We start from the raw sequence: 12,727 nt of genomic DNA on the forward strand, positions 1-12,727 counted from the left end.
TTGTCATAATCGTGCAGTCCTACTTTATTCAAATAAAATGTGAATGCATTTGACATTAATTGTTGTTTACTTGTTTGTTTATATCCATAATTAATTGATACCTGATTGATTCCCTAACAAGAATTTTTGGCTAAAAAGTCACTGAATCGATTTCAAGTCACTGAATCGTTTCGGATCGTATCGTTTTAAATGAACCAATATCATCCTTGAATCATATCGACAACCACGAATCGCGATAAGAATCGAATCGTTGTTAAAAAGAATCGTTACAGCCCTAATACATACATACATACATATATACATTAAGTTAATAAACACAAAACAAATGTTTGTTGTTGAGGCTGCCACTGTTTGCACATGCTTACGAACTCACTCATGCATCAAGGGACGCACTACGGTCTCTCCATTAACGTTGGCCTTGTAGAACAACGTGTAGAGGTACGGCAGAAGGTTGTATCGGATGTTAAGGTAATGCCTGGAGGAGTTCACCAAGAGGGAGTCAAGGCCGTATGCTGCAGGGTCCTGGTCCTGTTAGAAAAGGGACATCAAACTAGTCATGGAGAGTAAGCTAAAGAGCAAAGAGAGACCGAGAGGTAAATGGATTTTTACTGTGGCTACTGATAATATGTTCATCATGGTGGAGAGCCATCGGTCCCGGAGACAGCCGAGGAATGATTACTCTCTGACTAAAAGGTCAAATCTTATTCATCTAATTTCGCCAAGAATATCATTTTCCATTCATCCTCATTTGCCCTCTCAAACTCTCGCTCCGGAGGTCTGATTGCTTCTCTCACGCCAATCTCACAATGATGATTAGAGAAATAAATCTTCTACAAATAGCATTTAAAGAGAGAGGACACGTTTGTAATTCCGAGCATTGCCGTTGGGCTAGTAACACATAGCAGAAATGTTAGAAGAGGAAGACGCTTTGTACACTTAGACTGAATGTTTGTTGGTATTTAGAGGTCGGGACGTACACTGTAACCTTGTGCGTTGTGGTTACGGCAGAAGGGGTAGAACGCGCCGACTTGCATCCAACGTCTGCAAAGCTCCTCTGTTGAGTTGTCGAAGAACCCACAGATGTCCGCTCCATTCTGCCGAATAAAATCATGAGATTCAGTATCTCTCCAGAGGAGGAAAAATCACAATGAGAACTATGTTTCTCCAGAACAGCTAGGTGATTAAATTGAGAATTTAAGGTTATTTATTTATTTATTTATTTTTTATGAAAAAGACACCAGTCAACTCTTAAACGTCTCTCTAGAGCAGGTGTCACCAACCCTGCTCCTGGAGGGCTACTGTCCTGCAGACTTTAGGTCCAACCCTGTTCCAACACACCTGCCTGTAATTATCAAGCAACCCTGAACAGCTTGATTAGCTGGTCCAGGTGTGTTTGATTGGGGTTGGAGCTGAAATCTGCAGGACTGTAGCCCTCCAGGAGCAGGGTTGGTGACACCTGCTCTAGAGTATAAGAAAAGACCACAAAAAATAGCTAATTGTTGCCAAAATACCAAAGTCTGCTATTAAAAGCCTCAAATATGAACTCATTCCAAGACCGAATTGTCTCATTTGTGAATCTCAATTGAAATTTAAAAATAATAATCAAAAAAGCTTTTTTTTTTTCTCTCAGATATAGTCAGCTTTAGATATTATTATAAAATTGGTGACTTATTTGTGTTTATTTTTGACTGGCTTATGGACTTTTCAGAGAGGCAGATCCTTAAAATAAGTTACTCAACCCCTTCAAGATCACAGATGTTTTTTTGTTTAACGATATTATTGTTGTTCAACATTCACTACCCGTTAAAACATCACACTCTTACTTGATCTAGACAAACTGAGCATCATTAGAAAGATTTAAGACTTCGATATTTGACTGTTTATGATAAATCTGGTTTGCAGTGACATTAATTTCTTAATTTATGCCAGGAGTGCAAAATTATTCATCTGTAACATTCAATATCTTGAATAGGAATCATCATTTCAATCACGTTTTCTCCAGTTTATTTGTGTTCACATACATGCAAAATATCTCCTGATCTTTGAAAGAAAAATTCGATCTAAGTTGAGATTAAGTGGAGAGTTTTGCTGAAGTCTCCTATTTCTTAGATGTTTCTACTGAGAAAAAGACTCATGATTCTTCATAAGATATCTGTGCTCAGATTTGCAAGGGCACCAAAGTCTGAAATCAGAATCAGAAATGTCTCAATATTTGATCAAATATTTCTTATCAAGCCCAACTGATCTGAGATGCTCTCCACGTTAATTTTTCAGCTTTAAAAGCTATTAGCAACTCAGATTATACTCTTAAACTTTACAATCTTACTGTATGTCATTTATGAAGTTTAGTGTAGTTGGAATTTGTTGAGAAACATCTGAGACAATGTAGATAATTAAATAAGATTGCAATACTGTAATATACTGCATTTTATTTGAGAACTCACAAGCTATGAAATATCAAACTCTGGCCAATATGGGACAGTTATATACTGTTATAATGATAATAAAATAAGAGGTTTAAAAACGATATACCTCAAAGTACAAATCACGGTACGTTTGGTGATCAGATAATATTGTGCAAGGCCTGCTTTTAAACGCAGCAATAACAAGAGATGTTTACATCGTCTGTCCAATGATGAATTCATTGGATCTGACTGTTGAGTCAGCCAGTCAATGTTAACTCAATTCAACCTGAACACTGAGTCCAAACGCCCATTCAATTTCTCATTGCGTTTCATGGAAACATAATCAAAACCAAAAGCTTTTTCTAAATGCTTTCCATGTCTCTCAGTGGGGCTGTTGCGTTTTGAAGAAAGACTGGTGTCTACAATCGATTACCAATGTTTTGAAAAGTCATTTTATTTGGACACATAAACTGAATGAAACCACTTACGTAAGGGATTCCGAAAAGGTTAAACTCCAGCATGCCTGGTATGGCCCACTTAATGTCATTCCAGTTGGCACCGTTGTCGCCCAACCAGTGCCCAGCGTATTTGCCCACCCCGGGGAAGGAAGAGCGGGTAAAGACCATGGAACGGCTGTTCCCAAACACTGCTTTCGCCGCCCTGGAAGCAAAAACACAATTTTAGAGCTAAAGGGAGTGTTGGCACCAGAATAAAAAGACATAAAAGAGGGCATTTAAAAGACACAAAGCCAAGTAGGGTGGCCCAGGAAACCATAAGAGATGAAAAGACATACAAGCAGGAGTTAAGTGGGAGTTAAGCTGAAGGAGAGAGGAGGCGTAAAGGAACGAGAGTGGAACAAATCAATGATGTAGAAATTACAAGATGAGTAAAACAGATTTCCTGCTGAAAATAAAAGGAGCAAGCATGTTACAACTCAACTCTCTTCACCCCCCTTTGAGGAAAACATCCTGCCATATGACAGTAAAACAATGAGTCACGCGTGATGCAACTTGAGTCACTACTGCTGACTCAGAGCTGTCGTGTGCTGTCCTACATTCTTCAAATAAATCATTTCAAAACTGACCCCCCACCCCCCACCCCCACACACACACATTCACTTTTTTTCTTAATTCTCTATTGAAAAAAAAAAAAATAATAATAATAATTTACTTGCATTTGTATACACTATGAACAAAATAAATGGTTCAGTTTTCTTGTATTAATTGGACATTTAGCAAATATTTTGGAAATAAATTAAAGTTTTTGCTGAAAAACACAAACAATTATTTTTCCTTTATTATCATTTAACTTTGTCATTTAAATGTAAAGTAAATACTAAAATAGTAGGTAAAGATATTTACCAATGGATAATACAAAAAACAAATAACAACAATATTGCATAACTCTGATATTCTCTATAGCATCTGCATTCATTGCATCCATATCCACATAATTCATATCTATTCCACTGTCACACAATTTTTAAGAGAACAAACACATTTAAGCAATTCCCCAAAATGCACAAATAATTTATATGACTCCAGCAGTTTTAAAATGTTTACTCGCAAACAAAAAAAATTAATCATATTTCTGAAGTCAGTTCTCCAGAGCAAAAATATGCATCCTACACAATGTCTCATGCCAGAAAAAAAAAAAATAAGATCTTAAAATGACATCAAGGGTATATGATCAAGAAAGTCCCTGCATCTTATTTCCAACTTTAAAAACATGCTTGCAAAATTAAGAAAATGTGTTTGTTATAGAGAGGCAACATTGTGCAAAAGATGGTTAAAGTAACTTTGGTAATACTTTAGTTTAGGGTCCAACTCTCTCTATTAAAGTTGCTTATTAGCATATAGAGTGTGGAAAAAACTAAACTTACTTCTCAGTGGCCAGGACCATAGAGTACCCATAGAGACTGTGGACATCATAGTGGTTCCCCCATTTCTGTTTAGCATCCATACATAAGGTCTTACTGTACATCAGGTCATCAAGGACATCTTTAGAGCCGAATGGAAATAAAGAGTACGGATGTTTACAGATGGCGAGGAAATGCTTAGCTGATATGCATCTGCTATGAATAAATCTAACTGTAGATGCATTTCAGACTCACGTGGGGTGAATGGAGGATAGTTGAGTTTGTTTTCAGAGCAGCCTTTAATGCCTCCCTTCACAAAATTGGCCACCTCATTCATGTCCTTAAAAATAAAACAGCAATTAGTTCAGCGCTCCCTAATTCAGGCAGCAAATTATCTCGAGATTAAAGCATCACCCTTTAGGGAGGCTTTAAAGTCAACATGAAATGGCATTCGGAACCATTTTACTTTCAGAATGCAAGTCAGAATATTTCGTGAGAAAAAAACAAGATGGGCAGAACTTGATTTTATCAACCAGGAATTGATTGGATGGAGTAAAGTTTATAGATTTTTAATATTTTTGAAAATGCATTTTCTATAAAGCTGCTTTGAAATGATATGTACAAATAAACTATACAAATAAACATTCATTGAAATTTTGATATCATGTTGACTTTAAAGCTTTTATACTGTTCTGTACAGATCAGATGGAGTTTAAAATCCTACAGCGATGTTTATAGAGCTTTGCTGTGTTCGAATATCATGATTAATACATATTGAGTCAGTGACATATCATATTGATTCAGAGACTGTAGGAAGTTGGAGATATGAATCAGAACATTTTTCATGACCTTTCATGACCTTTCTACCAAGTCGTAAAATGATCAAGTTCAATATTTGGTCACGGGCAATGATCTCTGTGGGTTACTTACAATCCAGAGAGCATCATGCTTGACTTCTTTGTGGAATCGCGAAATTTCATCAACCCACCAATCAATGCAAGCCTCGTTTGTGTAGTCAGGAAACACGGTTTCCCCTGGCCAGACCTGTGACATGAGACAGAGGGGAGGAGGAAATATACAGAGTAAATAAATAAATATGCATTTATTAAAAGTAGCCTATATACTATTTCTTTTTATTATTTGGGTAAAATTCCCATGTTTTATGAGATTCAATCACAAACATCACAATCTTTCACAGATGACACTTAGCACTGCCAATTTCATTTTATTTATGTCTTTATGTTTTAAGCCATGGGCGTTTCCATTTCCTCTTGTGTTCTTTTCTTTTCCTCATCTCACATGGCTCTGAGGTGCATGAAAGCGTGATATTAAACTCTAATGTAAAATCAATGCACACATTGACCTGAAATAAAACTATAAAAAAGCAATTAGCATCTGCCTCTGCCTAACCGGCTAAATAATCACAAGTGATATTGCCATGTGATATGTGTCTTGTTGCCTTCAGGGGTGGTTAATAAATGATCTAACTCAAGGTTACAGATGTTAAATTAATGGCCTCTCTCATGGCTATCACATGGCAACTCCAAATGTCCTTCACTTTCTCGATGTCTCTTTACTTATTCTACTTCTTTATAAATTCCTGTTCTAATTTTTACAAGGTTCAATTTTGTTTTTACAGTTTTGCATGACACCACAAGGTTCATTCTTAAACTAAGTCAGTAAATACAATAGAATAGTTTCTTAAAATAGAATTGTGTTCATGTTTAATGGGTTAAAAGGTGGATGGTAAGTTTTTCCTTTACGTTTATCGCGTACAAACGACAATGTTGTCAAAACGATTCCCGTTCACACGGATTAAAAATGTTGTTGGCGATGTCACTTTGTAAAGAAAAACTATGTGCCTATAGATTAAACATGCGTAATACACATGTGCATGACGTCAACGTTTTACAAATTCAAACTTTTGTAGTTTACACAGAGACAATAATGATTTTCAGTCCCCCAAAATGCCATTGTTGTGTAAATGAATGGCTAAAACACATAAAAAGTTTTCAGTTTTTTGTTGAAAACAGTGTTGTGTAAACGGCCCCACATTCAACTTGACGATTACAGGCTTTTAGTTATTTTAAGTAAGCACTGTTGTACAATCCTCCACCACAAAACTGTAACATAAACAGTTAATAATTATACTTATTAATATATAGATAGAGAAAGAAGATAGAAGTCTATTAAGCTCATCAAGGCTGCATTTATTTGATTAAAAATACAGTCAAATCAGTCAATTGTGAAACATTATTACAATTAAAAATAACTTTTTTTTTTTATTTGAATATAATTTAAAATGTCATTTATTCCTGTGATGCAAAGCTGTCCAAATGCAGATGTCCAACAACAATTACTAAAACCAAACATTGTGAAAACCATTCAGTTCAGTAAGTTTTATAAATAAGAGCCGGTTTTCAATTCCAACCCTAATAACAATTAAGCAACAAAATACCACGATCAGGAGTATCTTTGGAGGATCTTACCTCTCCCAGTAAAGGTGTTTCACCGTCTGATTCAGTGACCCAAACTTTAGCAGCATGTCCCCTCTCAAGTGTTTCATAGGGTCCATTTATCCTTGAACTTGTGGACACAGCAGGATCCTACCAAAAAGGGTACTTTTAAACACTCTCAAAAAACACTGAAAAAACACTGAAAACACTGAAATATATGACTCAAAACTTGCCATTGCCTACAGTCCAAAAATCTGAAATAACTTGCCAACCTATAAAACTCTAAACCTTAGCATAAACATAACTTCGATATCAATGGCTTACCAGTATGACGATGTATTTCTGCCCTTTATCATGCATGTAGTCAGCAAACTGAGGCAAATCCTTAAATGTATCCATATCATAGGTGAAGATCTTTTTGTTCTCCATGTAGTCAATATCAGTGATCTGGGCGTCCTGAAACACAAAACATGTGGACATAAATAATGGTTTGGCGTTGAGTCCCTTAAAATCAAAGTTTTCTTCTCTCATTGAACATCCTGTTTCACTTCAGCATCAAATCATGGAAGTTAAATAGGTTGTTAATGTTAATATATGTATCAGGCTATTCTCGCTGAAGTCTCGCCCATAACTAATCCTTTATGCCTCTTTTGCATGCCAACATTGTCCATTTTGATTTTTGAAGGCTTGACTTCCATCGAACATCAGCAGATGGTGAGATTCTCCTGCCAGTAATTTGCTCATGCTAATCAGATGGAGATGCAATATCCTGACATGCTAATGCCCTCTTTGTTCGAATGACATCAAACATTGAGCTTCAATACATCTTTTGGCAATTAAAACCCTACCATAAGGTGCTAAACGTTTCTAACTGCGTATACAAGTGAAATTCACATATGTAAAGTTATTATTAATAAAGCTTTGTTCCGTGCTCCCGATCGTGGCTTTGAAGTGCAGGATGGAATCAAATTTTGTAGAACAAAGTGATGAACCCTCCTTCTGTTCCTGGCACTTACATACGGAAGGCCGGCCTGTCGGTTCCTCTCCACGACTGTCTTCACATTGTCTAGGCTGCCGTAGTCCCAGCGAGAGATCTGGAAGCCCAGAGACCAGTATGGAGGGATGAAAGGCCTGCCAATCAGCTGGAGACACATAAAGCAATGTTAAACACGCTGAACATCACAGGACTCCCTCAGGCGAAAGGTTCATCTGGGCCTATATGATTTTTAGTACAAATTTATGGCGTTCTCCTGATCACCCTGTCAAAGTTTATTTTGCAATAACTTATTATGGCTGCTTACCAAAAAAATAAAATAAATGGACAGGTGTTATTTTGGTATCATTCTGTTTTACTTTTTTATTATTATATATTTTTTTTATTTTAGTTAAACTTTTAGTGATTTTGTTGTGTGTTTTTGTCATTATTATTAGTATTATTATTTATATATATATATGACTATATAGGTCTTATCCATTTTTATTTCAGACTGAGTACTACAAATAAAATGATGTCTTGGCAGCTAGCTGAAAAAAAAATGTCTTTTATATATCAGCTTATGTATATTTTATATTTTATATATTCAATAGTTTTAGTTTATTTTTGTGTTAATGATAATAACCTTGAAATGGTCATGAAATATCAATGTGATCTGAAATAGTTGTATTGTGTGATCAAAAAGAGAGTGTGGAGAAATAGGGAGGACAACAAATTATAATATTGCTATATGTATATTTCATTATTGTTTTATCTTTGCATTTAATAATATGTGTAATTAATAACATAACATTTAATGGTTATATACTGTACAAAAACATTTGACGGCATAATTCTGCAAATGACCAATCAGAATCAAGTATTCCAGAAAATTGCGTAATACATTTTTTTGTTGTAAATTTAATTGAAAATATTCATAATATGTTTTTATAATGTTTATAATTTATAGTATAGTGGTTTAGCTGTCATTTTCCAAAAAGTAAATAAATAAATAATAGACTGCAGAATACTATAACTGACCAATCTGTATTTTTGCATAATACATTTTAGTATTTTGTTTAAAATATTTCCACAGTAAAAATATGTAACAATTCATGAATGAATAAACAATCTATAAAATGTATTATACAAGATTTGATGCATTCAACTTCTGACTCTGTTACAATATGAAATGTTTAAAATGTTTTTGATAAGCAACTTTAGACATTTTACTAACTATAAATAACTTTGCAACTACATCTCAACTAACTCTGATTAGAGTATTAGACAGTTAAGTTAGGGTTAGGCTTAGTAGAATAAGTTGTACTTGCAAAATTTCTAAGTCAGTGTCTGTTAGGGGACCATCAAAATAAAGTGTTAGCAGATATACAGTCTACTAATACCTAATGACTGCTAATTTGCATGTAGTTGCAAAGTTACTTATAGTTAGTAGAATGTTTAAGTGGACTATCAAAATAAAGTTTTACAACTTTCTCTTTTTTGCTTTCAGATCGGACTCGGGTTGTCCACATACTTCCATGTGTAGTGTGTACTGCCCACCTCGCCATGTCTCTATCTAACATGTAAAAGCATTTCTAAAATGCAGACACTTTTGTCAACAAGTGTTGTTAGAGTTTCTATTTATATGCGACAGCAACGCTCACCTTCGTGAACTCGCCCACCACTGCCTCCGGTGTGTCTCCAACCAGGATGTAGAAGTCCAAAACTCCTCCAATAGTTCGGAAGGTTACAGCCGGAGCAGGCTGGATAGTCACCTCTGCACACAGACATTAAAAAAATGAAATTACCCTAATTTGCTAACCTTAAGCAAAAGCAGCCATTCCAAACACACAAGCACATCAAGACGCACTATATATGCTGTGCACAGACATTGCAAATCATGTTGTTAAAGATTATGACTTTAGCCCACGGCAAAGCTCATGTTTGTTACTGGGAATGCAAAAAAAAAAAAAAAAAAAAAAAAAAAAAAAAAACAATGGCAATGGCAATGACAAAATAAAATGACTGTTTACCCATAGCATTGCTGTTCATGAGGAAAACTCCAATGGATTGGCCGCTCTCATCTTCCAGACATGTGAAATAGGGGTAGTGTCCGTACAGGTTGTGTGTGCCCTGGGGTAGGAAAAGGCATTAATGTTTGTGATGGCAAATTTCAACCTTTTATCAATTAATGAGACAATTTAGAACATTTATGTTGCATTGTCTTGAACACAAATGCCAGGGCTAATCCCACACAGAAGTTTTGTTAAGTAACCTAAACAATGTGCTTCATGTTAAATATTTAAATTAATTGTTTCATTCATGTTAATATGGCAAAATTAACCTGACTACATTGGGTTATTCCAACAAAAGTATATGAGTAAGATAAGTTATAAATAGCTCATTAAAGGTAAAGTTAACCCACAAAACGACAATTCTGACATAATTTAGTCATCCTCATTTCTTCTCTGGAACACAATATATAACTTATGCAGTATATTTTAAGTCCTCTGATATCATGCAATAATTTTTAAGTTGTAATTCACTGAAAATCTTGATATCTGCCTTAGATCTCGGAAAAATATCTATGTTGCTCAGACTGATTCATTTCTTACATTCAACGCTGACTCACTGATCCGATTGCAGCAATTATCAGTGAACAATGAAAATTTTATTTCAATCATATGACTTCAGAATATTTGGAATATGTTGCATGATGTGTATGAACTACTTCTATGATTATCGTATGATGCTTTTGCATCATTTTTGAAGCTTGACATCCTTAGTCCTTCATTCCAGAATGGCCAGGATATCCCTCAAAAACTTGCCTAAAACGTTGTATTCCAGTGAATAAAGTAAGTCATACTGGTTTGGAATAGTGAAAATATTGTGACTCACTCCATTGGGAAAAGCATCTCTTGTGAAGATAGGCCAGGTCCTCCAGTTGGTGTCATGGCGGAAGGTCTGATGGACATGCTCTCCAAGTCCATAAATATTGTGAGAGGGGAGTTTAGCTGAGAGCTGAAGGTACTGATCAGCAAAAACCAGCGGCCCAAGGGTTGTGTCAAACCTGATGGAGCAAAAGGTTTAGAAATGTTGTAAATAGTAAGTTTATAATTCATTTTATGGGTGAATGTCATGAAACCCTTAAATAACATGTGTACAGATTCACCCTTCTAGCATGTCATCAAGAGGGGTCTGAAAACACTGAAAATGCACATCCAAACTACATGAAAACACAACTATCGACTGATAGGATCAGAAGGATCATCTTCTGTAACGTAAGGAAAATTACTGCCTATTCCCAAAACCAAATCTAAACTGACTGCTAAGAATCTTTCTGTGACAAACACATCTTCTTATCTAAACTTCTACTTGGAGTATTAATATCACCAAAGATAAGGTAATCAGCATATTACGCAACTACACTTCTTATGAAATACCAATATATGCTGAAACCTCTATATGAACCATGCATTTCTATGATTAAAGCCATTATTGTTAGGCTTTAAAGTAATACAATTCAGGAGATAAAAGATTACTGATCCATTTATTGTTTTGCAACATGCATACAGACAACATGAAAATGGTCACGTAAAGGGAAATGTGGCTTTTATTGACTGTGGTTCCCTATTCTTTGGAAATAAGGCCCATTTCTCAATGGGCAATCCTGCTATTGAAAGTTTTAATAAAGAAAGAAGCATCTACTTTGGATCATTTGATGTACGTATAAAGTCTGTTTCACACATATTGCATCTGCAGCGTTTGAGCATTGCAACAGCGGTCACATATTGAGCTTTCACAGCGTAACACAGAAATGTAGCTTTGTAATGGAAATAAACTGATGTCTAGCTTGCTACACTGATAATGTCCTTTGATTAATGCCACAAATTATGAAATGGTTGTCAGTTTGAAAACTAATACACTTTTTTTGTAAAATGTAATTTTTAAATGTTTAAATTACTTGTATTGCATGTCTGTACTGCAGAAATATATTGACAACAAAGTTTAAATGGCATTCTCACTCAGTTTTAGTATACAGTGTGCACTAAAAGTTTGCCCATGCCTTGCTGCTTCTGCTATGCTCTCTTATTAAATATGAATGAGTTCTGTTTTAAAAAGGCCCCCAAACTGAATATACATTGCTTATGTGACAGATGCAACATCCATAAAGCTGGCCTGATACAATCAAACAATCAAATTCGACTTGAACATGTGTAAGAACTAGGAATCAGAACTGGTCATTTTCCTGCCTTTCATTTTCAACAGTGTAAAAAAACAAAACACAAACGCACAGATGGCGGCAGACAATAACAAAAGGAAACAAAACAATTTCCATCTACAGCATGTAGACAGCGAGAAGAAGACCAGCTCCTTTACAAAGAGCTTGTTTGCATTGCTTCAGAGGCTTCTTTCTAGTTTCTGTCTTTTTTGGTGTTATTGTGATTGCTCTTTATATAGTCAAAGCAACATTTTCAAATGATTCTGTGCTGTATAGTTAACGATGCACTGAGCTCACAAAGAGTCAACATATAATCCATCTGTGAAAATTAAGAGAAAAGACAAAAAGCTCCCAAGTGGACGCCACTTACAGGAGTTTTTCGGGAGATGTTCTCCAAACTTTCAGTCCAAAGGGCTTATGGATCAGCTCCATTCTGTATTTTAGGGTGCCGGTGGGAGGACTGGAAGGGAGATTCTGCACATGCTCGTGAGGAACCTCATACCTGGTTTGCTTTGGATCAGTGATCTGGTAACAAAGAGAACATTGCACGCCATCATAAACATGTTTACACTGACATGATGTCGTGGCTATTTGTGTCAGTTGGTCAACAGACCTTAAATCGAAAGCGGTTTTCTGTCTGCATTTCAGCGTAGAAGGTCAACTCTTTAATATCAGCTCCAAATAGAGATGGGGCGTCCATTCTTGTCAGCTTGGCCTCAATATCTACAGCAAAACATTTTCCAAAGAGGTCTTGGTGAATTGTCTGCTTTACTTACTACATGGTAAAATACAAACTTTAAAATACAAAGTTCA

General features: G+C 35.6%; 1 protein-coding gene across 1 annotated transcript in view; it reads right to left on the reverse strand.

Annotated features, from left to right (window-relative positions):
• si (sucrase-isomaltase) overlaps positions 1–12,727 on the reverse strand; it is a 53,863-nt gene that overhangs the window by 37,413 nt on the left and 3,723 nt on the right. The window contains exons 5-18 of the mRNA XM_079874623.1: positions 12,528–12,637; positions 12,285–12,439; positions 10,591–10,762; positions 9,726–9,825; positions 9,357–9,469; positions 7,736–7,861; positions 7,044–7,175; positions 6,753–6,869; positions 5,194–5,307; positions 4,519–4,603; positions 4,288–4,405; positions 2,894–3,065; positions 978–1,094; positions 374–528 (exon numbers count right to left, since the gene is read on the reverse strand). Coding sequence (XP_079730749.1) covers positions 374–528; positions 978–1,094; positions 2,894–3,065; positions 4,288–4,405; positions 4,519–4,603; positions 5,194–5,307; positions 6,753–6,869; positions 7,044–7,175; positions 7,736–7,861; positions 9,357–9,469; positions 9,726–9,825; positions 10,591–10,762; positions 12,285–12,439; positions 12,528–12,637 — 1,786 coding nt within the window. The remainder of the gene's footprint in view (positions 1–373; positions 529–977; positions 1,095–2,893; positions 3,066–4,287; positions 4,406–4,518; positions 4,604–5,193; positions 5,308–6,752; positions 6,870–7,043; positions 7,176–7,735; positions 7,862–9,356; positions 9,470–9,725; positions 9,826–10,590; positions 10,763–12,284; positions 12,440–12,527; positions 12,638–12,727) is intronic.

Source organism: Squalius cephalus (assembly GCF_949319135.1).
Source record: "Squalius cephalus genome assembly, chromosome: 6".
NCBI classification, from domain to species: domain Eukaryota; kingdom Metazoa; phylum Chordata; class Actinopteri; order Cypriniformes; family Leuciscidae; genus Squalius; species Squalius cephalus.